Genomic DNA, 27,477 nt, shown 5'->3' with positions numbered 1-27,477 from the left:
CCAGCCTTGCCTTGGACACTTCCAGGGATGGGGCAGACACAGCATCTCTGGGCAACCTGTGCCAGGCCTCTCCACCTTCACAGGGAAGAATTCCTTCCTAATCTCTGATCTAAACCTGCCCTCCGGTTTAAGGTCACTCCCCTGTGTCCTGTCACTCCATTCCCTTGTGAAAAGCCCTCCTCCAGCTTTCTTGTAGTCCCTGTTTAGGTGCTATAAGGTCTCCCCAGGGTTCCGTGGAAATGGTTTGTGTGTTTGGGGAGCAAACCACATCACTGGTACCCACAGTCCTGCGGGAAACAACCTCTCAAAGCAGGAGATGTGTGTGAGTGGAGCCCAGCTGAGCAGGCTGAGTGGCAAACAGCTCAGTCAAAACACTGCCCTGGCAGCACAGGCAAAACAGCCAGGGGGAATGTGTAGCCCCAGAGGCACCACCTCCAAACTGTGCTGCCTCAGGGCCACTGCCATGCCAAGGAGAGGAGACAGGGATAGACAAACACCAGCAGATCTTTGAGGCTTCCTTCCTTTGGTGAAAAGCCCAAGGGATGGTCACCTCCATCACTGCTTCTCCAGAGTAGTTTTCCATCATCCTCACACTGACTAATTCCTGCCTCATGCCCTATGTTTGTATTTCCACGTGCCTCCCTTACCAGCTTCCCTTCCCAATTGCTCTGTGCCTGTGTAACCTCTGAGCTGGTGCTTGCCCCTTAGGACAAATGCACTCATCCAGAAGACGTCAAGCTCTGCACAGTTATTGTGAAGTCCAATGGGAGCTTCCAAGTTAATAAGCGCAAAGTGGTGAGTGTTAAAGAGAAGTGGTAGCTTTTCAGAGCATTTAGCCTTCCCCCTCTCACCCCTCAGGACACACAATTAATTTATGCAGGGTGGGAGAAAAATAAACTAAGAACAAAGGTTACCATTCAATCTCACAATTTAAATATTCTTCCTGTCCCTTAGAGTGAAGCAGGGGGTTTAAAAGGATAGAGTTCAAAAAGTCAGACTAATCTCACCTAAAGATCAGCTCTAAAAGCCATGGCATTTGAACATTTTGTGTCTTTGATTTCCTTCTCCTCTCTGTTATTTAAATCTTGAACTGCATTGGCCGTTTTGAGTTTTGCTTGTTGATTTATTTTTTGTTTATTTGCATTCTGAAAACCTAAATAAAATCCATGGGGAGTGGAGACAGCATCTCTCACATTTCTGAGCCTCTCTGTGCAACGAAGGAGAACCCTCCAGTGAAGTTCTGTCAATCCTATCTACCCAAAATACCTCTATCTGTAAACATTTCACAGCCCTTTCTCCGAGCATCAGGTAGGGAGGGAGAAGAGGGATTGACTTTTCTCCAGCATCATCCAGCTTCACTCTGTAAGGAATATTTTTTGCTCCTCTTGGTTTATTTATCTGTCTTCATGTTGTGGACATTTGATTCTTGTTCAGGAGGCAGAGAGTCACATGGAAGAGATGGAAATGGAGATGGTGTCCAGCACCAGCCCCCCTGAGAAAACCACCTTCAGACCCGCAGCACCAAGTAACCACCAGCTGGTTGTGCCAGTTGGGTCTAATCGAGGCAACAACTCTACCCTGCAGACATCCCTGAACAGCCCTGGCAGAGTGGAGAAGAATGGACACGCCAAAGAGACACACCACACAGCCAAGGTCTTCGAGATCCACTCCCTGCCCAACGGCAAGACGAGGAACTTTCTCAAGGCTGTGACCAGGAGGAAACTGTCCCAGCAGAAGGAGAAAAAGGCCACCCAGATGTTGGCCATCGTCCTTGGTGAGAGTGTGCCCTGGCTGCCCTGGTGCTGCTGTGCAAATCCAACCCCTGCCCAGGACTAGGGCAGCCAGGCTGGACATCCAGCATCGATTTTCTGTGCCTCCATAAATACACTTTCCCTTGATATGTAGGCAAGAGGCTGCCCATAGGAGGTGCCTCCTTCCCAGCCATGGGCAGCTGGCAGTGCTGTACAAAGGGCTCCCAAAGCTGCCCATCGTGGGGTGTCTGGGCTCCCAAAGCACAGCTGAATGCAGCACAAAAGGCAGCACAGCTCAGCAGGGAGCTGGCACCCCAAAGGCCAGAGCTGCTGGTGTATCTGCTCTAATTACACCAGCAGAGAAGTTCTTTAGTACCTGGAGAGAGCATAGGCTGAGACTTAACACACAAACAGAGGGCTTATTCCTCAGGGAAATATTTTTCCTCTATCCCCAAAAGAACCTCACTGTTCTCAGGCTCAAAATCTGTTCAGCTTTCAGCAATCAAAATGTGTCTCTCTCCTTTTTTTCCCCCCCAGGTGTTTTCATCATCTGCTGGCTCCCGTTCTTCATCACCCACATCCTCAACATGCACTGCGATTGCAACATCCCCCCGGCCATGTACAGCGCCTTTACATGGCTGGGCTATGTCAACAGTGCTGTCAACCCGATTATCTACACCACCTTCAACGTGGAGTTTCGCAAGGCTTTCATGAAGATCCTCCACTGCTAAAAGTCAACAAGAAGCAACTGCATTTTTTCAGGAGAGAGGGGGAAAAGAAAAGAAACCGACGCCATTCACGCACACAACGGGCAGCCATGGAGGGGTCTCGTGTGCTGGGCACGAGGCCTCGGGTGTGACAGCAGTGCCATGCCCACACCTCGCTGGGGACGGAGGTGGGGGGTTCTCTCATCCCTCGGGGTGACCTTTGGGACACCAGTCCCACCAGGGCACTTTTGGAGCTACCCTCACACTGTGCTTGAAGTGGGAGCGAAAACCGAGGCACGCTCGCTTGGTTGGTGCCTGTGGCCACCCAGCCTCGAGGGCATTGGGCACAGACAGTCACAGAGCCACGTGGAGGTGGCAGTGGGGCACTCAACTCTCACCAAAGACAAGACCATCTTTTCTGCTTTGCTGCAGGAGCCAGAAACAGGCAGAGCTTGCAGGAGCTCCACTCAACAGCTTTGCCTTCGCCTCGAGCCAACTCACCCAGTGTTAAACTGCTGAAGCCTTCAGAAAAAAAAACACAAAAAAAACACTTTAAGAGGTCCCCAAGAGGGTCAGGAAGGTTCTGCCACCCACAGACCCAACCCTGCAGCAATGTGGGCCTACAAGCCATGGGCAGAAGGAAGAAGGGGACATCAGTCTCATGTCTGGTGTAAATATGAATCAACAGGATGAACTGAACAGGAGCCCAAGCCAAAAACAAGAGATGGAGAGAGAAACTCAAGAAGTGGTAGCTTGTCTTGCATGGTGTACATCAAACAGGACACCCCCATCTCTCATCAGCAGCGATTTCTGCCCACCAGCATCTCATCTCCAGTCTCTCACCAGGATTCCAAGCCCGGGGAGGAGTGGTGGCGTGGTGAATGTAGAACTCCAGGACAGGGTGCCAGGGGAGTCACCTGCAGCCCTGACCACCTCAGGTGGGAGCTTGGACAAGTCAGCCAGGTTTGGTCTGGCTCTCCTCACCTGCCACAGAGCCAAGGACCACCTCGGGTCTGGTTTGCCTAAGTCTCTCAGTAGAGAGTGCAGAATAACATTGTGCCTAATTTAAATAACCAGTGAAGGAGATAAAACTGTGTTTTGGAAAAAGCCAGAATAAAACCCCAAGAAAGCCCCTGCCTGGACCAGCTCCTGTGTCTAAGTTGGACTTTGGGAAGGTCTGGATGTTCCCAGCATCTCTTATCCCCTGATACCTATTTTTCCATGGATTATAAGAATTGAAAACCCATAACAGCAAAACTCCACTATGCTGAATCAGGCATTGGGAAATCCACACTGTACTTACTAGTTGTACTCAGTTCACAATATATTTTGCAATATCTCTGTAAATAAAACATAGCAAGATGAATAAAATGACATGGAAATAGGTCTGGCTAGAAATTCCTGTAGGATGTGGAGCAGCAGATGATTTCAACAGCCATATGCAGAGGCAGAACTCCCTACCTGCTGTTTTCTGAAGATGCTAAACCATCATCCAGAGAGCAATATAGTCCCTTTTCTCTCTATGCAGCTTGTGGAATATTCACATAGCTTCTGCTTCAGAGTAGATAAAGTTCAGTGCCAAGGGTTTCTTTAATTCCCTGGGTTTGCTGTGTTGCTAACAAAGCATTTCCCTGTGCTGGTGGGAGGTGTTCCAGCTCTGTATCAGGAAGAGATTATGTCAAGCAGCTGTAAAACAAAATCTCAGCTGTTTTCTGAAATTGAAACAGCAGCCCCACCCTAATCCAGAACGTTTCCATTCCAAACTTGGTGTTCCTGGAAGAGGCTGATATCCAGTGCTTTTAATATTTAGCCCACAAACTTGTATAACATTTGGACGTGGCTCTTCGAGGTCTGTTCGTAGCTGAAAACTGGAAACACTCAGGAGATCTCAAGCAAACATTGGCTGGTCATTTTCCCCCAGATTTAACCAAGCAGGTTCAGTCAGTGGTGGGAATCATCTCAGGCTGGTATCACTTAGAAAATTCACAGAATGACATAAAGTCAGTAGGGTTTTGGGTAGAAAAATAGTAACAAGTTGCTGGTCAATTTTCTAATATATTTACAAGCAGGAAGAGGCCATTTGACTTGGTGAATTAACAGGTGGGGAGCTGAATCAAAATAGAAAATAATATGCATATAGGAAAAAAAAAAAGCTTTAAAGCATGTGGAAGTTGTCATAGATGATATTTGCACTGCACTAAACCACAGTGTGAGCCCTCAAAATAAGGAATGTGAACAATATCTCACCTTTGTGCCATAATTTTGCTTTGTGTTCAGTGTTAACCCAGGATAAATCATCATCTCCAATACTGTGTACCTTGTTCCAAAATTTAGTCTCTCAATCTAGGTATGGCTCAACTCACTGGAACCACTACACAAAAAAACCTCTTCCAAAACATCATGGAGGGAAAAAAGCTGCTGAAAAAGGGCCAGTGTCCTTCATGTGTTTGCCAACTGGGACCAAAACTCCAGGTGTCATTTCCTACAAGTATTCATGAGGAATTACCTGCAGCCCAACCTTCATTGCAATGACATTCTAAGCCACTCATCCCCAACACTCCAGGCTCCAAGGTATGGGGTGGGAATATCTCTGTCCCCACTGCCCTTGGAATGGTGGCACTGCCATGTCTGTTCAGCTCTGCAGCAGCTTTTCCTTTCCCATCTGCACTTACAACCAACAAACTAAAGCACTTTCCATCGAGCCACTTTTTGAGAGTGGACCCAAACACACCATCACCTCTGGCTTTACAAAGAATAAACCAATGTCAAGAGCAAGGACAGGCTTTGCCAACAGCTTGCACAGCACCTGGCACAAGGACAACCAGCCCGTGGTTGGGATGGAAGATGCTTGTGGAAGCTTCTAAAGAGTGATGAGAAATCAGCTGCATCACGAGGGACTCGGAGGCCTCTTGCCCACAGAGCTGAACGTGGCAAATACAGACCTCACTGTTCCTTCCACTGTGGAAAACCCACTGCTTTCCCAAAGACTCCTGATTGGCAGGACATGCTGGTGATGGTCAGGGGACTGATCTGGTTTAAAACACCTTCATGAGAAGATTTCATTTCTTTGCTCCTCGAGAACTTCAGGGCCTATTTTGTGATTCATTATTTATATCTAAACATTTAGTTCTGCTTATTGAGTCTTCCTGTTCCTGCTTTTCCTCCCTGTGATTCCCAGCTTGCTGAAGCCCAGGGGGGGCTCTTGGCACCCCCAAAAAGGTTTGAATTAAAAGCCAGTGAATTCTGCCTGCACTGCATTTGCTGCTTGCCTGCTTGCTCCCACTCCACCATGCTCTTTATCCTCCTGATGAAGACTAAATGAACTACAGTAGGTCCAACCAGCTTATTGAATCCTGCTGGAAAATAAAAACAAAAAGGGAAAAAAAAAAGACAAACAGGAAAAATAAAGCCACTACCTCTGTGGTGGAAATCTGCAGTGCAAACATGGCTCCCTGAGGAGTCAGGAATGTATAAATGCCCATCACAGGTACGTGTGACACCAACACGTGTCTTCATGCAGCACTGTCATTAAACAGAGACTTGCACAAGCCACCCTGGTGTTACCTGATTGTTTTGTTCTGTTTAACACCAGCAGTGTGAGGGCTCAGGCCCCAGGGACACTGGTTGTGCTGCAGAGCACAAACACCAACAGGCAAATCCACCTCCACGTGACATCTTGTCTTCCTTTTGTTTACTTTTCTGAAAAGTTGCATTTTAACTCTTTCTCCCCTTATCCCACTCTGTCTTTAAGAACTCCAGTGTTTGTCCAGCCTGAAGCTACAAGGATCAAACATGGGAAAGGAAAGGTGCAGAGAAACACAGGCAGAAAGAAAATGAGCTTAAATTTCTCTGTGTCTCTTGTCTTCTGGACAAAAGTGGGCTGGGGAGGCTGGAGGAGGAAGGGATGGAAAGCAGAGAAATGCCCAGCCAGGAGCTGGGTCCTGCTGGTACCTGTGGCATCACACCAGCTGCCTGTCTGTGCTGCTTGGCACTGCTCAGTCACACCTGGCCCATGGCAGTGTCTTATCCCAACTCACAGGGAGCTTTTTCCTTCTGGATTTCACTTGAATTTGTGCTGGAGAACTTTATTTCATTCAGGAATATTCATGTTGCACTTCCTGTGGCCCTGTTTTCTCAAGATACCCACCAAAATGTTTGGTATTTGTGCAGGTGAACCTCAGCCAGGCTTAGTCAGCACTTCTGTCTAAAGATTATTTTCTTTATACAAAAAAGAAAAAACAAGAAATTCCTTCCCACTCCTAGGAAAGAAAATTCTCTATTTCCAAGGAGTAGCAAACTAAAATTTTAGTTTAATGGTGTTTTGGATCCTTGGCATGAACAAAAGGTTTTAGTCTACCTGAACACAGGGCAAAGATAATCCCTGCCCTGAAGTCCTCAGTTTATGCAGAAACCAGAATCTCCAGAGCTGCTGAGTTCAAATGAGGTTTCATTCTCCTTGCTGGATGATTCAGCTCAATGTCAGTGTGACTGAGGGAAAATTAGGGGCTCAAATGACCCCTCCCCTCCCTGACACACCAGAGTAAATGGCACTCTGAGATGAACCAGGGCACACACAGGTTGTTTGCAGCCTGTCTGGCCTCAGCCTGGCAGCATCAAAGGCAGTGCCAGGACTGCCCCCTCCCAGCCAGATTTTACTGCTGAGGTGGGGACTATAAAACACCATTCACACCACCCCAAAAAAAAGAGAAAACAGGATGAGCTGTCCATCTCCTGGGGCATTTCAGTGAGTCTTGCAGCTTCAGGTCAGGCCTGACAGATTCAGGGGTGTGCTTTGTTCTGCACATCCAGCAAAAACCAAACAAAAAAACAACAAAAAAAGATTAAAGCAGTTACACTTGTTAAATCAACTCCTTCTCTTTAATCAAAGCTTCTTTTAATAATCTAAGCTGCTCCCCCAAGTCTTTGACAATACCAGACTGTCTGCTTCCTAAATAGCTTTTTGACTCATAAATAACAACTTTCTCCACCAAAGAAAGAGTGATGGATGGTGGACTAAATATAATTAAGGTATAATGAATAATTAACAGACCTAGAAATGCCTGTAAAGAGACTTAAAGCAGCAAAGCAAACCCAGGCCCTTTAAATGAGCAAAAACATTCTGCATCCCAAGCTGCCATGCTGGGCCCAGGGAAAAAAAAAGTGGGATAATGAAAGCAAGGGAGCACATTTAGGCAAGCTTGGCATTGCTTCCCTGCTGCACGTAATCAGCTCAGCCCTGGCTCTGCTGAGAGGGGGGTGGCATCACTGCCTGCTCATGCCAGGCTGGCTGGAGGGCAGCAAGGAGGCAGAGCAGAGGTTTGGGGTGGTTCTGTGTGAAAAGCCACCCCTCGTGGGGCTGAGCTGCCAGGGCAGAGGGGAATGTGCCCTGTGCATTGGCAGCAGGTGAAGCAGAACAGCCACAAAGGCAGGAGAGCTGCTGAGAGAAGGCTCTGCAGGGGCACTGGGGGGCTCAGCTGGTGCCACCTCACTGCAGAGTGTCCTCAGCACAGAGGAAAATCAGCCTCCCAGGCCTCCTGCCCTGCCTGAGACACCCAGCAGCTCTGGGTGGGGTGCCCAGCAGCTCTGGCTGGGGTGCCCAGCAGCTCTGGCTGGGGTGCCCAGCAGGGCAGGGGGCTGTGGTGCCTGAGCCAGGGTTTGGTGGTGAGAGGTACCTGTGAAATCCTAACTCTGCAGCAACCTGCTGGTTGCCCCCTCCAGCCATCCCTGTGCCCACCCCATGAGCCTCCTGCCCCCTCCATCACCTCACTTTCATTTCATAGAATCACAGACAGGGTTGGGTTGGAAGGGACCTTAAAGCCCATCTCATTCCAGCCCCTGCCCTGGGCAGGGACACTTTCAGCAGCATCTTTCTGGCTTTAGTCCCTCCCCAGCACTGCCCATCCCTGCTGGAAGGGCTGCCCTGAGCCCCTTTTTGGGGCCAGTGCCATGTGCCAGCTCATCCTGGGGCTGGGCACAGGAGCCACAGCAACTTTTCACCTGGAGCCTGAGAGACTTGGGATAGGGAATATCTTGGGGATATTCAGGTTGGCCAATTCCTGAGCACTGCTTTGCAAAATAACCAAGTCCCAGGGACAGGGAGTCACATCAGCCTGGACCTGTGACCTCAGTGGGGCCAGGACAGAGAACCCAGGCACTGTCCAGATCCTTTCTCCCATGGCTGATATTGTGGGCTTTCAATAGTGACTACTGCACATGGGGAAAAAATAAATCAGTAGAATTCAAGCATCCTCATGGCTATCTCTGCATTCACCCGTGGTGTAGCTACAAACAAACCCCTTTCAGGTGTGTGCAGAGCAGATGCAAAGGGCTACAAACATTTCCTTGGAGAAAACTGGGTCATAATTTCAGACTTTGTAACTGCATCAAATGTTTCACAACACTCATTGCTAATATTTATTTAATAATGCAGCCAACGAGCTGATTTTTTTTATTCACACTGTGGGGAAAGGCAAGAAAAGCCCAAATTAACATTAGCCAGAAATCTAATCTGGTCTCCAAACAGCAAGAATCTGTGATTCAGAATCACAACAGAGAATCTGTGCAGCCCTCGTGAGTGTGAGTTCAGAGAACGCTGTCAAATCACCAGCTGGAAAATGTACAAAGCTTCAGAGGAAAAGCCAGGAGCTGAAAATGTGATTGAACAAGACAGGTTATGAGCTGAGAGTTGTCTGTGGAGAAATGGACAGTCAGTGCCAGTCTAAACAAATATGTACATCTCTCAAAACACCTCCCTCCCTCTGGGAGCTTTAGTCAGAAATAAAAGTGACTTTGATCTGGCATAATTCTTCAAGTTTGATAGAAATAAACACACCCAGCAAGAAGGCAAAGCAGCTGCTGGGAGTCCTGTAAAGGGCCTTGGCATGGGGATGGCTCTGCTCACAGCAGGGACAGCCAGGGGGGCTCTGATGGTGACACAAATGTGGTGCCAGGTGCTCTGGGCAGTGGGTTAAACCCACCCTCCTGTGCCCATATCTGACCCTGCTCCAGCCCATTGCAAGGGGTGAGTCAGTGACACACAGAGCTGATTTTAAAGAGCTTGTGCCTCCCTCTGGGCTGGGCTCACTGGGAGGGAATAGCCCAGATAATGGTCCAGAAGGTGAGGGTTTGACCCCGACCACGACTGGTGAGTTGGCAATGCCCCTCAGAGTGGGTTGGCTGAAGGAAGAGACACCACGGGAGATGTTGGTGCCTTTGGAGCTCTGCACACCCACCTTGCACCCTGTTCTGCTATAAATGGCAGCACAAGAGCAGAAGAACAGGGAATCAGCTCCTGCAACACATGGAGGCTGCAGTCTGAATGCAAAAGTCACACCAAATTAACCTGGGGATGTAGATTTATAACTGAATTATTGTGGCTTGCAATTTACTGTGCTCCAGTAATTGAGTTTGTGCATGTTCTCAGCTGGTGGCAGATGCTCCGGGCCACATTCCTTCATTATGTTGACATTAACTTGCCTACCTGGCACTTGCCATGAGGTGAGATTATGCAGAGGGTGATTTACTGGGGCTCAGGTAGTGCTGGGTAACCTGTGGGTCTGCCTTTGTGTCTGAGCCCACCCATCAAAGGCAACACTGAGCTCTCAGCCTGTCTTGTAAGGGACATGTCTGATTGCCTTTGTGATAAACAAGCCTTGAATCACTTCAAAGATGAAACCAGAATCACTGGGGAAGATTACAGGGAGTGAAACACTAGAACTGGGCCATGATTCAGGGAAAATGCCAGTAAATTCTACCTTGTTCTTAATTAAAAAAGGCAGAGGGGAGTTTTTCATGAAGGAGACTGATTGAGATGCTCCTGTTCCCCCTGCCAGAGGCAGCCTGGCTGAATGCAGCAAGGAAACAGGTGGGGCAGAGCTGTCATCCTGCAGGCACAAACACTGTGGTCCCTCCAGAGTGGTGCCAGCATTGGGACAGAGTTCCCCCATTCCAGGGGCTCATCCCTGTCCTAAAGGGCAGAGCAGAAAGTCCCAGATCTCTTTCTAAATCTGAGCCATAACAAAGTAGATTCGAAATTTCCCTCTTCCTACAAACACATCAAGAGTTTCCCACCTTTGAGGTGAACTCCACCTTTCCTCTGGTTTTGCCTATTTCTTTCATGGTGGTTGTTGTTGATTTTCTCTCTGCTACTTTTGGAACGTGTCTAGGTGGGTTCTGGGACATTTTCCTGCACTCCCTGGAGCCTGCAGGGATGAGCCATGAACAAAACAAACTGTGCTCAGCAGCAGGAGCAACAAATTGGGCAGCAAAACAGACCTGCTCAGGCTCCTGGGAGGAATCAGTGGGGCTCAGACAACTCTTTAAGCAAAATAAAGGCAGGTCAGGCTGAGCAAAACCTTTTGGCAGACTGGAGTCTTTTCCAAAAAGAGAAAATTAATTCCCTGAACTCCTTCTAAGGATTTTTTTCCCCTTCTTGGAGCAGACATTAAAGTTTGTCCAAAGAATAGCAATAAAATCTTTGAGGTGGTTAAAAACACTCCTCTGCCTTGTTAAGAAATAAACTTGTGTTTAAGAGCAGTAAAAGTGCCATGGAATGAGTCCAGAAATGCCCCAAAGTTCAGTTCTGTCACAGCTAAACCCTCTCAGTGTCCATAATGTTTCTTTTTTTCCAAAGTAATGGCCTTGCACCACAGCAGCAAACAAAAGCTCATTTTCTCCTTTATTGCAGCTAATTAGTGCACCCCTTAATTGCTGACCCTGGTCTCGTCCTCTCTATGATTGCTCCAGATGGAGGTGGAATCTTTAATGGGATATTTTCTAACTAGCAAGGTCAGTGGGATTTATATATTTATTTTTATTCAGGAGTCACATCTCTGCAGGATGGAGAGTTCAGGCACCTTCTGTGGGTTTTCTGTAGGATGATTTTGATTTTTTATCTTCTCAATCATTCATTTTTCAAACCAGATTTTTAAAAAACAGAACTGAATGACTTATTAAATAACTGACAATCTCTTATAGTTTGATGTTGTATGTATGGTCCCCAAAATGCCTCTGCAACTGAATTATACTGACACAACTCAGGATATCATAAAGGGTATTTACATTCTAGAGAGCAAAAAAAGCTGGAGGGTGTTTATTCCAGGAGTTCACTCATGTCCCCCTTAATAAATGGCATTGGACAGAGGGAGCTGTGATAAATCAGAGTTAACTCTTCACCCTGATCCCTGGTGGAAATCCAGTGACTTCAGCAGAAATGTAGATTAAATCTTTCATTAGTTGCACATTTGCAGGTTTGGGACCCAAACCCCCAGACTGGTAACCCATGGCCAGAAATTCCTCCTCCTTTGGGTAACTCTGGCAAAGCTCCTGCATCCTGTCCAGAACTTAACATGAAATGATTCTGGGTGATACAAACCCAATCATTTTTGTATTCTTCCAGTTGAGCTTCACTTATTTTTAGGTGCAATTGTTTCCATCCTTTAATTAAACTCTAGCCAAAACTCTAAGTTTTTGTTTCTTTTTTTTTTTTTAGCTGTTGGCCTTGGAAGGGCTCTCCAAGTTTTTTTCTGAAGGGAAAGTCAGAGCAATGTGTTCCAGGGCTGGTGTTCTGTGGAGGACAAGAGCTCATCCTCACTGCTCTTGGTAACACCAATCCTTGCCAGAAAAATGCTATTTATAGTCACAAATTTATGATTCTCTGACCCCCCCAACACAGGCAGCTGCTGCTGGGGAGCAGCTTTATGGCTCTGAACCTCTGAGCTTCCCTGCTGTTCCTCTAGCAGGGATATAAATCTCTCTTTCTGGGCACTAAAGGCTTTTCCCAAGGGTGTGAGAAGCCCTGAATTCCCAGAGTGAGAGTGTGAACCACAACATCTCCTCCCCAGACTGTCCCCAAGGAGCTGAACTCTGGGGGGCTGTAACCCTGCAAATCCTGTCAGGCTTTAAAAACCATCAGTGTTGGGGTTGGGGTTGGTTTAGGTTTCTTTTTTCTTTTTTTCTTTTTTCCCAAATAAGAGAGGGAGGCCAGTAGCAAATTGCAGAGAAGGGTTTCATGCTGTGCTCTGAGCCAGAAGAAAGGAAAGCAGCAGCTGATGAAAGGATCCAAAGATGTTAAACTTGCTGGGGATGAAAGGCCTGGTGGGAGAGAACAGCAAGTGCTCCTTGATGCCCAGTGAGGTCCCTTTTCCCATCACTGATGGAAGTGGAGCAGGGACAGAACTGGGTGGGGAGCTGCTTTTTGAAGGGATCTCTGGCTTTGGTTCAAAGGGAGAGCATTAAAGCCCTCCCTAAAGCTGGGGAGGAGCACAGGGAAGTGCTGGATAGTCTGGAAAGAGCAGCCAGAGCAGGATTAATTGTGTCAGGCCCTGAAAAGGCTGGGGAGGGAGGCAGGAATGTCTCACACTGACGTCTGATACAGTACAGAGCCTACAACCACCTCCTTGGAATAAAAAGAAACACATAGAATTCACTATTTCTTCTTACATTAAAATCACTCCCTCCTACATTCACATCATTGCTGTCAGAAACATCTTGATTTTCCACACCTAAGGGGCTATGGAAAAAAACAAGCATTTCTGCTAAAAATAAACTTCTCCCCCCACCCCTCCAGCTGTATTTGTTCAGATCTATTTTCCTTTAAAATGTGGGATTATTTTAATTTTAATTTCATCACATACCTACATAATTGCAGCACTGCCAAACAAACAAATTGCAGGAGCAAAGCCAAACATAGATGTAAACTGATTTAATTTTGCTGTGAACATTTCCCCACAGAAGAGCTCAGCTTTTCACTGAAACATCCACATTTTGATCATCTCTTCTTCAAACAAATTTCACATCAGAAATTCGTCTGCTGATACGACAAATCCCCTCTCACTCACTGTTAGTGAGGTTGGACATTTCTCAAGGGAAAAATTCTTTGTCATGGAATGGTTTGGGTTGGAAAGGACCTTATAGATCATCCTGTTCCCCACCTGGCATGGGGAAGCTTCCAGCAGCCCAGGCTGCTCCAAGCCCCATCCAACCTGGCCTTGGACACTTCCAGGGATCCCAACTTTCCCCCTTCTGGTCACAATGTGAGCTGTGATTCAGACCATTCTCTGGTTCTGCTGATCTATTTCCTCTTTACAGAATTTATTTGTGGAAAACACTTAAGCGTGTCTTCAAAGTCCTTCCCTGGCCATTTCCCCATGGGTGTCTTGGCCAGCAGGGATGGAAATGGGATGCAGACAGTGGGTTTGGTGTGCCCAGATGGCATCAGAAGTAACAGGCCATGGGGTGGCTCAGGAAGAGCTCACAGGAATCAGGGGGGGAACAGGATGAGTTTAAGGTCCCTTCCAACCCAAAACATTCTCATTTCAGAGGTGCCTCCAACACAGTGCAAAGGGCAGTGGTAAAGCCATGTGGGGAAAGGTGTCCTGGCTGGGTGTTTTTCCCAGGGCAGCACTGCAGAGCCATCCCATGAGAGGCTGCAGAATTCCCTGTCCAAGGGAGCAACACCACCCTGCCCACCCCAGGGTACCTCAAAACATGATTTTTGTGGCATAAGCATCACCAAATTTGATCGTTTTCAATTCAATTAAGAGCTGAACTCAGTGATCCTTGTGGCCCCTTCCAATATATTCTGTGAAACCCAAACAGTGCCCAAAGGAAGGAGCTGCTCAGGAGATTCCTGTCCTGCCTCTGGTCCCCCCAAAGACCCCCCTGACAGGAGCTGCCTTGGCAGGAACATGATATCACCATCAGGGTATTCATCAGCAGGGACAAAAGACTGAAATGGGTTTGAACAAGGGGGGAAAAAGGGTGGTGGGGGGAGATGGAGAGCTACGATTAATTTTAGAAATAACGAGCTGCACAGTCCCAAAGTGGAGGTTGGGATGCAGCTCTCCAGAGTTTGTAAAGACTCATTTAATTTCTATAGAAACTGAGCAGCAAACAGGTAATTTTCTCTGCAAATTGCTTCTATCACCTCTGTAATGCTCTGCAAGGGGAATGTATTTCCCTCGTGTCTTCTTAATCCCCTGTTATTTTCATTATAAATTTAATTAAGCTCTTCTAGAGAATGTTCTATGACATACGAGCCGAGTTTTGTTTTTCTGTCAGAGTGAGGGCAGAAAGGAGCTGCTGAATTATGTGGCAATTGGATTTCTTTTTGCTGTGTAAATATTTCAAACAATATTAAACAGCAGAGACATTTGCTGAATCAGAACAGCTGCACTGAGGGGAAAAGCTGCACACAAAGGTCTGAGAATCCAAAGGATTCCTTCCAGCCAGGCCTTTCCTCCTTGGACACAGCCCAGAGCTGCCATCTGTGGGACATCAAGGGCAGGTAAATCAGGTAAATCAAGCAGCCCTTGGACCAAAGCTCCCAGTGCAGCCATGAATGCAGAACATCCCACCCTGGTGTGAAGTGGCATTTAAGGATCCTCCCTGGATCAGAGCACAGTCTCAGTCCTTGTGAGAGCATTTGATGCTGTGCCTGCCTCAATTCCAAGATATTATTATTCCAGGGAGGGCTCTGAGTGTCCTCCTGGTTGTCCTTGGGGGTGGTTACCCAGCAACCCGTGCTGAGCTCTCCATGTTCCAGGAGAACAGAACCTGGATGGGACATTGCACCAAATTCCCTGGTCCACCATCCTGCCCATTTCCTACAGAGAGTTGACACCACTGGATAAAATTCATCAACTCCTGAGATTCCCAGTGTCCTGAGTCACACAAGTGATGCTGAAGGCAGGTTTATTATAGTAATTTAGAGGTGCTCAGAACAGGGTCTTGGCTGCCTTGTGTGACCAAACAAATCCATTTCCCCCCCCTCACTTTCCATTTTAACCAAGTGAGAGCTGAGAAACCTGTCCCTGATGGAGTCACTGACAGCAAAGCCACACGTTTGGCCAAGCTCAGCCGAGTCCACATTCCTGAGCCCCCACACAGCCTGAATTTCAACTGCAGGATGTTCAGAGCTGGCCAGAACCATCAAGAATAAACCCCAAACCATCCTTACTGAATAACAAGGCATTTAATACCTGTCACTGCTGTCCATTTAGGAGGGATTCTGACAGCCTAAACTTTGCCACTTGACTTTCCAAGAAGGAAAAGCGAGTCAGTCCTTCAAGCCTCATCTCACCCCACAGGTCCAGCTGCTCCCTGGAGATTAAAGGGACTAAAATGAACACCAGAGGTTCCTGTCACAAATTTGAGCCCCTGAGAGCACACACATTAGGGAAAGAAAAGGAAAACTGAACAAACACTCAGGCCCTTGGGGTTTAGCCTTCAATTAGGAGCATTCTCTCCATTCCTTGGGCACCAGCTCAGTGTAAAAAGGTGTGACTATCCCTCCTCTCCTTCACTCCAGCTGATGAGTGAGGAAAGCTCTGGCAGCAGAACAGTCCCTTCAAAGCACTGAAGGCTTGAAGTGTTATTCTGGAATTTCTTCTCTCTCTGCTGCATCCATTTAAATACTCTACTAGTGATTTTTTTTTCCCCTTCCTTGCTTTGATTCTTGTTACAACAATGAGATGTCAGAAATCTGACACGTTGCTGTACCATATGCTTGGGGTCTATTTCCAGCAGCAGGTGAGAATCTCACTATTCAATTCCCACCTGGGCCAGGGTCATTTTACACCAATTTTCTCTGTAGGAAAACATGGAATAAAAGCAATAAAACCTGTGGAAATCATGTATATATGCTGTGCACAGCTTCAGCATTGCCCATATGAACATATATCCCTTTCCATCCCTGCACAGCAAGTATTAAACAGGAAAGCTTTGCCTAAAGCCAATATGACCAAGTGAAAATGTTCTACAAGCTTGGTCAGACCCTGGAAAATAACTTCTCAGCTTCCTCCTGCAGCTTCATTTTTCTTTTACTCATTGCTGTTCATGCTTAGAAACGTCCATGTCAAAAAGGAAATTATTTTCCTGTAATCACCAAGTGACAGAACAAGGTGCTTTAAGGAGTAGCATCTGACATTGGAAACCTCAAGTCATAAATGCCAGAGCTGATGGATTTACAAATCTGTCCTTGCTGGAACGAGTCTGGGCCTTGAAATCTTCGCATCATTCACCAGAGTCCTGCTCCCCGCTTTACTCATCCCCGAGTCCTTGCCTTCAAGCAGAGTAATGATGTTCTCTCTCTGGTGCCTGATTGCCAGCTGGAGGGCCGTGCAGCCAGTGATGTCCTCCACGTCCAGCAGAGCTCCAGCCTTGATCAGGGTCTTGATGATGGCCATGTTGCCCTTGAGCACGGCCAGGTGCAGGGGCGTCCAGCCCACCTTGTTGCTGGCGTTGACGTCCGCCCTGCACTCCAGGAGGTTGATGACGGTGAGGAAGGAGCCCCTGAGGACAGCAAAGTGCAGGGGGGCCCAGCCTGACTTCTCGGGGACGTTGGGGTCTGCCCCTCCCCTCAGGAGCTCACACACCACGGGCTCGTCGCCGTAGCGCGTGGCCAAGTGCAGGGGCGTCCAGTCCATGCTGCCCTTGGCGCTGAGCCGGGCACGGCTGCGCCGGAGCAGCCGGATGATCTCCACGTGGCCCTTGAAGGACGCCAAGTGCAGGGGGGTCCAGCCTTTGTCCGTCCTCAGCTCCACGTTGGCCCCGTGCTTGATGAGCTTCTCGCAGATGAGGTACTTGCCCCTGACCACGGCCAGGTGCAGGGCGCTGTAGTGGTTCTGGTCCAGGCTGTTCACGCAGGTCCCGTTCTTCAGCAGGTAGTGCACCACCCTGAACTTGCCCCTCTCCACAGCCACGTGCAGTGGGGTCCTGTGGTTCTTCTGCTTCTTCTCCAGGTCAGCCCCTTGGCTGGCGAGCAGCTTCACCAGGCTGACGTGGCCAAAGCAAGCTGCAACGTGCAGGGCGGTTTTCCCGTCCACCTCCTGTGTGTTGGAGTCAGCCTGGCGGGACAGCAGCACCCGGGCCACGTTCTCAAAGTTGTTCTGTGCTGCCAAGTGCAGGGGGGTCCACCCATCGTGCTCCTGGGCGTTCACTCGTGCCTGGTGGTCCAGCAGCAGCCGCACAGTCCTGTCGTCCCCGTTCTGGGCGGCGAAGTGCAGGGGGGTCCAACCATCCTCATCGGACGTGTTGGGGTCGGCACCGTGCTCGATGAGGATGGAGCAGATCTCTGGCAGCCTCTTCTGCACAGCCATGATCAGTGGGGTGTAGCCACAGCCCACCTGGCTGTTCACGTTGGCTTTGCAGCTCAGCAGGAACTTCACCTTCTCGGCGTTGCCCTGGATCACCATGAGGTGCAGCAAGGTGAGCCCGTTCTCGTGGACTCTGCAGATCTCCTCGGACAGGAGCTCCTCTGGGCTTTCAGCCTCGCTGTAGGGAGGTGGGAGAGGAACCTCCTGGTTATCCATTTCTAAAGGCAGGGAGACAGGAGAAAAAGAATAAAACTGAGTAAAATAACTCAACAGGAGGGAGAGCACGTGACTCTTTGTAGAATGAAATGAAGTCATTTTAGAGATATGGAATATGAAATGAGGCCAGACCACCTCTGTGCAGCCCCTCAGAGAGCAGTGGCACCTTTGGCCTCCCTCATGGACGCTGTATCTGCTCTTTCCTGTAGAGTTCATTTTCCTACATTTAAAATGTCACCCACACAGAAAACTTTATGAGCCACATCCTCCTACAATGAAAGAATTTTTGTAGGTTTCCCCTTCTTGGATCAAGGGTTGGACTTAATGATCTCAGAGGTCTCTTCCAACCCTGTCGAGTCTATGACTGTATGATTCTTTATTTTTCAATTTTAAAGCCAGTCCCCTACTTACCACCACTCCTGGTGTCTCGGGGGAAGGTGAACTCCTCTTTGTCACTCTTGTTTTCAGGAAGGGAAGAAGAAAAAGTCGTAAGACAAAGTTGCTCAATGACATTATGTAATGTTTGCACACAGTTCTTGGCTACTGCTCTGGAGTTTTGTATTGTCATTCAAGTTTTATCATTTTAATTGTTGATTATCATTGTATTATCATTTTCATCCAATCCAAAACTCAGCTGAGCAAAGCAGGGCACAAACAGGGATGTGGGAGCCTGAAAATGATCTGTGGAGATCAATGAGCTGTTCCTCCTCTTACTCATTTGCTCCCAAACATACATATATTCTGCTCCCTTCCTGCATCACGTGCCCATGGCAGCATCACAAACTCACTTCCTTCATTTTTATGGACCCTCAACCCCCTCCCCTGTTTCTCTATTCTAGTCCCAGTTCCACTCCAGGAGCTGGGATAAAACTGTGACTGTCCAGAAACCTGATTTTTTCCTTGGCCAAAGAAACACAAGGATTTAAAACTATTTTTTTTTCTTATTTTCTGTAAGAGTTGTTCAAACTGGAACATCCCCTGTTCTGTGGAGCTGAAAAATGCTGATTTAAGCACAAATGCCAGAGCCATGAACAGAACCCTCGTGGATTCTGTGTCTGATTGAGCTCCTTTTAATGACTGAGCCCAACATGATTAACTCCCTTCATCTGAACAGGCCCAAAGAAGACTCTTCCTCTCAGACTATCACTTAACACACTGGCCAGCTTGTAAATTTATTTGCATGTTTCTTATCCCCACATGTGATTCACAGATGCACAACCTGTGCAAACACAGCACTCAAAGGTGCTGAATCGCCTTAGAGTGAGGAGAGATGAGAGAGGAAACATTCCCAAGGAGTGGCAAGCACAGGGGGAGGACTCAGTGGAATTTCCCTGGTGGCAGAGGGAAGTTCTGCTCACCTGCTGGTTCCCAGAGATGGCAGGTTTGTGGGACATCTTCCTGACAAGGCGCTCGTTCTCTGGGTCCACCACCAGGCTCTGTATCAGTGCCAGCAGCATGTCTGTCTCCACAGGGATATCTGCCAGGGCAACACACACTGTTAGCTCTGCAGGCTGCCCAGGGGCTCAGATCCCAGACAGGACAGGAGTTTTTCACGTGGGAAGAAAGGGAAAAAGGACCCAGAGGATGTTTGGCATCACATGGGCACCAAGCAGTTAAATCTGACACTCGTCACTGGGGAAGTTACACACAAACTTGTTAATCCCTGCAGCTGATTTTTGGGCAGTCCATAGCACAGTCCCACCTGAAAAGCTTGGCCTTTGCTTGGGGTCTTGGTCCCAGCACCTCTTCATCAAGTCCACCATCTGCTGGCACTCCCCAGGCCAGTCATCGCTGATGAGCTCCAGCCCCGGCCTCTTGCCCGCTGCCACCTTGACTATGATGGCCATCATGTTGGCTCCTGCAAAAGAGCAGCACACCCTGGGCTTTTCCTCTGTGAGGGCAGCTGTAAGGAACATTTCCCAAGAGCAGAGCATGGAGGAAGGGCTCGTATTTACCTGCATAGGGTTTCTTCTGCATCAGCACCTCCCAGATGACGATTGCGAAGCTGCGGGCAAGGGGAGATGGTACAGAAAATGCACTCATGGCTTTTATCTTCTTGAGAAATGGGAAAATTAGGAAAGAGGGTTTTCAAGAAGGAAAGATTTCACCCCCCAGACCAAATGGGTCAGGTCTTGTGATTCTGTCTTATATGTCTCTGATGCCTCAGCAAAAGGGTCAGCGTAGGGAATTAAGGACTTAGAGCCTTTCTTGTGAAACTTGGGCTCTCAGTGCCCTTTTTTTTTCTTCACTTTATTCACATTGGGGTTTAGAGCTCTTGACTACTGCAAATTCACCTGGCCCTGCAAATCCTCCTTGGCTTCTTGCCTTTGGTTACTGTTTGGTGGGGAGGGTCAAGGAGCTGAGGAATTTCCAGACATTTAAATGTGTCTTGTGCAAATATGCTGCAAAGCTCTTTGCCCCAAAGGAAAAAAGCCAAGTTGAAATCTCTCCTCCTCCTGTTCCTGACCAAAATGAAGCTGATACCAAAGCAGACAAACAATATTAGAGTTGTTTTAAAAGCAAAATGAATCTGAGCAGGCACTGCTATGAAAGAGCAGACACTGTGTGTTCTGGGCTCTAATCTGACTCATTTTTATAATAACTTCCAGCAACCAAACAGGGTGTGGTGGCACCTGGGGCAATACACTCAGCAGCTCACATGGGGTGGGTGCTGCTGGTAAGAGATGATGATTGTCCACAGAAAATCCCCCTCCCTCTCAGTCTCCACCACTGAGATACCCCATCACTCCCAGCCTGTTCCCCATGTCATAAAACAGATTTTAAACTATTTGAGGCAAAGTGCCAGTCCCTCTTGCTCAGTGGAAGAGCTCAGTGACAGCCCTGAGGGCCCTCTGGCAGCCCTTACCTGTACACATCATACTTGATTCCGGGGGGTTTGCTGTTCTGTAGGAACATTTCGGGGGGGATGTAGCTCAGAGTGCCCCTCAAAGCAGAGCTCTCGATGTACTGCATTGGGCTGGATTGCTCCATCCACTTGGACAGCCCGAAGTCTGAGATCTGCAAGCAGGACAAAGGAGAGCCTTTCCTGTAAAGCTCACACCTCACCCTCCTCCTGTTGGCTGGGACATCTCCCTCCCTTCAGGAGCAGAGACATGAGCAGCTGGAACTTGATAAAACCCTGGTAAAACTGTGCCCTTAAATTCCCAGTTCTGGCACAGCTTATCTGTGTGACCTCAAGATTATAAAGTAATTTGTTGCTTCTTATAAGCCCCACTGCTCAGTCTTCCATGGGGTGTTCCTGAAGGACTTGGGATCCCAGAATTCTGGACTTGTTTGGCAAAAATAACCTTTCTCTTCTTTGAGAAAGAGCCTGTCCCTCCAAACACAGCACTCAGGTCTTACCTTGACGTGCATATTCCCATCCAGGAGAATGTTCCCTGGTTTGAGATCCAAGTGCAGCAGAGGAGGAGTCATGCTATGCAGGAAATTCATAGCCAAGCCCATCTCGTGGATAACTCGGAATTTCAGCTGCCATGACATTCTGTGAGTGGGAAGGATTTTCTCCAAGGACCCTCTGGCCATGTATTCCATCACTATCCCCAAAGGGCTGTTGCACACCCCATAGATGGTGACAATGTGCTGGAATTTGATTTTCTCCATTTTGGTTGCCTCCTCCATTAGACAGTTCATACTGGTCCTGGGAAAATGAAAATTAAAATTTAAATAGAAAGTGGAGCCAAGGAATTATATCAGTTGATTGACAGGCTCAGTAAGTGCAGTGGCTCAGTCATATCCAGCCCTGCATACCCCAAACAGATTCATCCTAATTTGCCCCTTGAACTGATGATAATGCAGCCACATCAGGGGATGGAACTGGATGATCTTTAAGGCCCTTTCCAACCCATTCAGGCATTCTATGGAATTCCCAAGGGATGTTTCATGATGTCAGGAGCAGCCAGAGCTCAGTGAACCACAGTGTCCCCAGGCCATGCCTTGGCCATAGCTGTGCCTCCACCTCTGCCTGCAGCCTCCTGTCCCTGAGCACGGTGAATCTGGTCCCAGAGGGAGTCCAGACACTCCTGTTTCTCACTGCAGCTCTGGCAGACCTGTTCCACTGGAGGTAAACCTGTTTCACTGAAGCTTTGCTCTTCCCAACCTGCTCAACAAGTTGGGGTGCCCGAAGCGCTCCGAGAGCAGCCAAGCACTAAAGGGCCAAGGCTGCCTTTGAAAAGCACACCCTGGGAATGAAGCTGAGCTTCCCACAACACTCTGCCAGGCCACTCATAGATCTGAAGTGGTTCAGCTGAGCAAATCCTTCTGCCAGACTTCCTCTAGCAGGTTCCCCACAGTGAAATGTATCGAGGAATTCCAGGCATTTTGCTAAAATTGATAAATACAGAGGCCAAACTGATTAATTTGACTCTCTTTTTTTTTTTTTTTCCCCCAAAGGAGAACAAAATGCAAGTGCAGTATCTGCAGAGCATAAACATAACAAACTGAGGACAGACACTGCTCAGGAACCACCTCAATTGTTGTCAGTAACAAGAAATTGTAGTAGGGTGGGATTTTCAGCCAGGCAGGATCCTTCCAAGTTGAATGGAATAAAATTTTAAATTAAATGGCTTCATCAATCCAGTGGTTTTCCCATCAGTTCTGCCTGTATTATAAGTGTCATCAGCAGTGGTTGTGATTACCTGGCTCTGCTCCATCTCCAGCCCCAGGGTGGGTCAGCAGAAGAGTCTCTGCTGGTGAGAGACAGCAAAAAGCAAAGTGAAGGTGCAGGTGCCCCAGTGAGAGGAAAGGGCAGGTCTGGAGGCTGCAGCGAGGGAGGGAGCAGAGCTTTGTGAGCCCAGCAAAAGCAGCTGGAAATTCTGTGTCCCTCAGCTTTAACCCTGGTGGGTTTAATGACTAATTTAGCTTAATAGATACACATGAGGGAAAGCTGCAAGGCAGTACCCAGGCTGCTCTTACCCATGTGCCCAATTTCAGGTGCCTTTCAGCCTCCAATTCCAACACCAACTGTTCAGATTAACTCTGTTCCTTTCCCCCTTGCACATCCACACCTGAGACAGGAAAAGAGGCAGAACTCCAGACCACCCATCCCCTCTGGGTGCCAAAAACTCACCTTCCCAAGGAGAAGCAGCCACATGCACCTTTCCCTCAGAGTTTTAGCCCCAAAGCAGCCCTGGACAGCTCTGATGTCTGGGCCAGAGCAGAGCACACAGTTACCTGTCGGTGCTGGAGTCCTGCAGCAGGTATGGAGAGCATTTCACAGCATAAACCGTCCTCCACCTCTTGTGCTTCACCTGGTACACGTGCCCAAAGCCTCCACTGGCCACTTTCACCCAGTCATCCTCAAAATCCTCCTTGTTGAAGACAGTCAGGCTGCCCAGGTGCCGGTCCCGCTCAGAAGCCATGGCAGAAGAGGCAGCCTGGCTCTCTGCCTCCTGCCTGGGTGGTGTCCCAGGGGAGGAAGCAGCTCCTCCTGCTCCTGCCTTGCCCGGGGAGGTGGGGACTCACCCCAGGTGAGCCGTGGTAGCTCTGCCAGGAGGTGGATCCTGAGTGTTAATCTCATTGAATATGCAAAGAAGCTGCATGACTTAATTCCAGGAAATTTTTTTCCACAAAGCTCAGGGATCCAGCAGTGGGTGGGCAAGCAAGATGGAAAATGGTGCAAACCACAATCCTTTCTGGGGGTGGGATTCCTCACCTGGAGCATCAGCACACGCTGGGGACAGCGAGGGAAGGAAAGGAGAAATCCACGAGGCTCCTGTGTGAGCTGGATTAAGGAGTGAAAAACACTCCAGAAAGGCAAAGAACAGAGAAAACCCCCGAAGCAGAGTGTGGTGAGCACGAGTTCATGAGCCTGAGAAAATACTTCAACAGAAATACAAGAACTGTGGTGATCCTGAGCAGTTCCCTCGGGGATAAAACCTGCTGTTGAGTGCCTGGAAGGGGTGTTTGGAGGAATAAAGAATACTGGGGATGTTCCAGCATCCCCATGTGAGCCCCAGGAATGTAACAGGGATTTCCTGACGCTGGTCTGGGGCTCGTGATGCAGCTCAGTAATGGTTTAGCTCTCCCTGTAGGTGCTGTCAAATACAACGTGGTGCTGATTTCCTCAGCACTACTGCAATACAAATAATCATTAGTGTTTCTGCAGGGTAGTTCTTTAATTGTCATCGAGTTTGACCTGGAATTTCCAGCTGCATCAGATCTTTAAGAAATTCCTGGAGGGAGACAGAGCCAGGTGGAAGTGTGAGCTGTTCTCCTGCTCCATTTACACGAGGTGCTCTGGCAGTGGCCCCTCACTCACTGCAAGGCTTTAGGGAATGAAGGAAAAGGTAAAAAGCCACTCAGGCTCTGCAGCCTTTTAGGGAAAAAAAAACCACATTGGAATGTGATTGTTACCAATTCCACACCACTCCTTAAGAGTTGCCCACCAGGAGTGATGCTCCTGGCACAGGTTCTGCCCTGGCCACCTCCACTCCCAGTTGCTGGCACTCACCTGACAACACAGTTTTGGAGCTGAGGACACTTGTTGGGGCTCCACTCCCTCATGTTCAGGCACAGGCAAGACACACACTCACTGCAATGCTCGATTTTATTGTAGAGAGTTGAGGAGAAGGTGAGGGAGTGGGGGGTCAGTCCATGGCTGCAGAGTGGCAGCAGCTGCTGCCTCACTCCCTCCACAGACCTTCCAGGTGTGCTCAGTCCTGGGCAAACAGCTCAGGCACGTTCCAGAGGCAGTTTAATGGCATCAAAATAAACCAGTGAGGCAGTCAGGCTGATCATCTACACTGTGGCCCCAAAGACAGGAAGATCCCTTCCCACAGGTGCCTTTCTCTTGCCTCGCAGCTCCTTCCACACACCAGGGATGCCTCTTCCTTCTTCCCCACCAGCAGCTGCTGCACAGGCAGCAGGAGGCTGTGGACACCGTGGAGAAGCCTCTGTTCCTCCAGGAGAGAGGGAAGTGGGCCTGGACCCCCAACCAACCACCCCCCATACACTGAAGTGCCCCCAGGAAATCTGTTAAAGGAAAAACCTGTTCATGTCCCCCACACTATGGATGCCTTTCCCCAGTGTATCCCAACAAATTCCAAGTACAATCTGGTGCTGGAGTTTTCCATCAGCATCTGCTGCAGCTATCCCTGCACTGCCAGTGGTACCAGTGTTGGTGGCACAGTGCTGGTGGCAGGCGTGGCACAGGCCATCAGGGTCTAACTGACCCTCCCTCCTTCCAGACTCGTGGGGAGACTCCCAAATTCTTGGAGGCTGATGCAGGTGGAAGTGTGAGCCCCTCGGGTGTGTTTGCTCTGGCAGGGGCCCCTTCCCCACCTGCATTCTGGTATCAACAGTGAAGAAACTGGAGCCAGAGGCTGACTGTGCAGAGCTCTATTTCTGTCCTACCACATCCAGCCTTAAGGACAAACCCTTTGGCATTCCCAACTTTCTCCCACAACGTGGAATTTACCAACGGGCAGTGGGTGGAAACTTGTTAGAGAAAACAGTACTATGAGTAAAGCAAAAGGGGGAAGGGACTGGGCTCCTGAGAGATGAGAAGAGCTGTAAAGCCAAAGGGCTGGATCTCTGGAGCTCCTGGGAGCTGCCACCTTCCCAATATCATCATTTTCCCTCTGTTCTCCCTGCTGGCAGGCTCTGTTTTACAGTGGTTTATTTTCCTTGCTCTTCTGCACCCTGATTTCCTCTCTGCTCTCCCCATTCACAGCCTGTGCTGGTGCTGCACATGCTGCAGTTCAAGCTCTGCTCTCCCTCACAGCTGGGCCACTACAATTCCTTCTCCACCCTGCAGTTGGTGGACTCGCTGGTGCAGAGGAAAGGAAGGAAGGAGGGACGTGCCCAGGGCAGAGGAGGGACATCCCTCTTGCTCCCTGAGTCAGCAGAAGCTCTACAAAAGCACTACAGTGTGCAAAGCAGAAGCTGTTGCTCCCCTGGTGGCTGCGGTGGGGACGTGGGAGCTGCAGGACCAGGCAGATGCTCCAGGTCACAGCCCCTGGACTTCTCCAAAGTGGGGATAGCAGATGGGTTTGGTTTTCTGCCGGTGGTGCAGCCAAAGGCCCATGAAAGCACTGCCCAGGACAGCAAAGCCAGTGAGTGAGCCCAGCAGGATGGGCAGCAGCAGGGCAGAGCCAGGACCTGCAAACAGAGAGGGGGAATCAGGCAGTGAACAAGGGGAAGAGAGGGGGGGAGGAGAAAGAGAAGGTTAAACTCCCCCCCCCCCCCATCTTCAGAGCATGCCAGGCAGGTATGAAAATTTCTCTCACTAGATCAGTTTGAGTGGGCAGTGCCTTTTCAAACACACAACCTTTGCCATAAGATTCCAGCAATAAATGTTCTTTCCATGAGCAACTAAAGGCACAAGAAATTAGGGATGGATTTAAGAAGTCTCTCATGTTCATGTTCAGTGTCACTCTTTCCTGTAAACATCTCTCACAACTGTTTTAATGACATTCCTCATCCTCACTCAAGGTTTCATCAAAATACCACAACATGCAGGAAAATTCTTTACAGCTAGAGGACATTCTGCCTCATTTTCCTCCCCTTTCATCCTCCTAAAGCTTCAATTCCTTCAGAGGATGCATTTGATTGTGTCTCCTGGCTCAAAGTCTGTTGGATCTGATGCTGATTAACCATCACGTCTGGGATTTAGGAAGGCCAGAACAAAGGTGAGGAGTTGCTGGGATATAATTTAGTCACACCAGATGGCTGTCAAGAAAGTTGTAAAAACTACTGCTTTTCTTGCAGCAGGAAAAGCTGAACAGAACCTTCTCAAGAGAGAGACAGAGAAGATAAAGCAGGAGACTCACCTTCCACAGGTTTGTACAGAAATCTGTCCTTCATCCTCCAAACTGGACCAAAGGAAACCAGGTTGTGCAGGTTTCCATAGCTGTTCCTGTCACTGGGCTGGAGAATTTGCTCCACACTTTCCAAGCAGTCCTGGGAAAGACATGGAAAACTTCTGAAAGCGTGTTGGTGGCACCTGACCAGGATCTCCTGCCCCAGGGGCTCACAGCAGGCACAGGTCTTCTCAGATCCCACCTTTTCCAGCTCTGTTGTCATTCCAAAAGGTGAGTTGCTAATTCTTGGACCAGCACCATGTAGATCTCTATTCCCTAACTCCTTTTCCTTAGGGATTAGCAGCTATTTCTAGATTTAATAAAATTAACTGCTTATCCAGGCTTGAACAAAGGGTATGGGGTGACCTTGGTGTGGTGACTTGGAAGCACCAGATCTTTCCTTAGTCCTGCCAGGACAGACCCACCCCACGTACCTGCTCACATCCTGCTTTTCCATGGAGACAGACATTCAGCTCACAGTGCAGATAGGCCAGGGAGTGGTTCAGCATCTGGAACAGCTGGATGGTGAAGCTGGCAGAGCTGGACCTGCTGCTCTGCAGCAACTGGATGTGCCTGCACTCAGATGGAAGCCTGGCAGGAACAAATGGCAAGAAGTTTCAAATTCCAGCTCTCCCTGACTAAAGGCAGGATCTGCTGGCAGGGTCTGCAGGAGCTCAAAGCCACACAGCTGCATCTACCCTAAGAATTAAACAAAAATCCCCAAAATTCAGCTTTACAGGCTGTACCTGCCCTGCTGTGGAGGCCACAGCCCAAGAGCAAGAGAATTGTTTCTTGGAGGTTGATTTTGGCACAACCAGCAGAATGGCTGCTGTGGGGTGACAGTCACTCCCTGACCCACTTCTGACACACATTTCACGCTGCAGTGGTT

At 48.7% G+C, this 27,477-nt stretch overlaps 2 protein-coding genes across 3 annotated transcripts in view; one reads left to right on the top strand and one right to left on the bottom strand.

The window, feature by feature from the left end:
- DRD2 (dopamine receptor D2) overlaps positions 1–5,981 on the top strand; it is a 31,376-nt gene extending 25,395 nt beyond the window's left edge. The window contains exons 6-8 of one of the 2 annotated variants that reach the window (XM_071576387.1): positions 709–795; positions 1,435–1,774; positions 2,289–5,981. In XM_071576387.1, the coding sequence (XP_071432488.1) occupies positions 709–795; positions 1,435–1,774; positions 2,289–2,482 (621 nt within the window). In that variant the 3' untranslated portion in view covers positions 2,483–5,981. The remainder of the gene's footprint in view (positions 1–708; positions 796–1,434; positions 1,775–2,288) is intronic. The other variant, XM_071576388.1, reaches the window with a different exon arrangement.
- A 5,553-nt stretch (positions 5,982–11,534) lies between these two features.
- Positions 11,535–23,188, bottom strand: ANKK1 (ankyrin repeat and kinase domain containing 1). Its single transcript, XM_071576343.1, has 8 exons — positions 22,960–23,188; positions 21,133–21,427; positions 20,636–20,787; positions 19,725–19,774; positions 19,472–19,627; positions 19,128–19,246; positions 18,181–18,226; positions 11,535–17,771 (listed from the first exon to the last, which is right to left on the bottom strand). The coding sequence occupies exons 1-8, from the start codon at positions 23,145–23,147 to the stop codon at positions 16,423–16,425; spliced, it is 2,355 nt and encodes a 784-aa protein (XP_071432444.1). The 5' UTR covers positions 23,148–23,188; the 3' UTR covers positions 11,535–16,422.
- Between the last annotated feature and the right edge of the window lie 4,289 nt (positions 23,189–27,477).

The sequence above is a fragment of the Pithys albifrons genome, chromosome 23 (genome assembly GCF_047495875.1).
Source record: "Pithys albifrons albifrons isolate INPA30051 chromosome 23, PitAlb_v1, whole genome shotgun sequence".
In the NCBI taxonomy this organism is placed as follows: domain Eukaryota; kingdom Metazoa; phylum Chordata; class Aves; order Passeriformes; family Thamnophilidae; genus Pithys; species Pithys albifrons.
The sequence above is the reverse complement of the archived record's forward strand: the minus strand, read 5'-3'. Positions and strand labels throughout refer to the sequence as shown.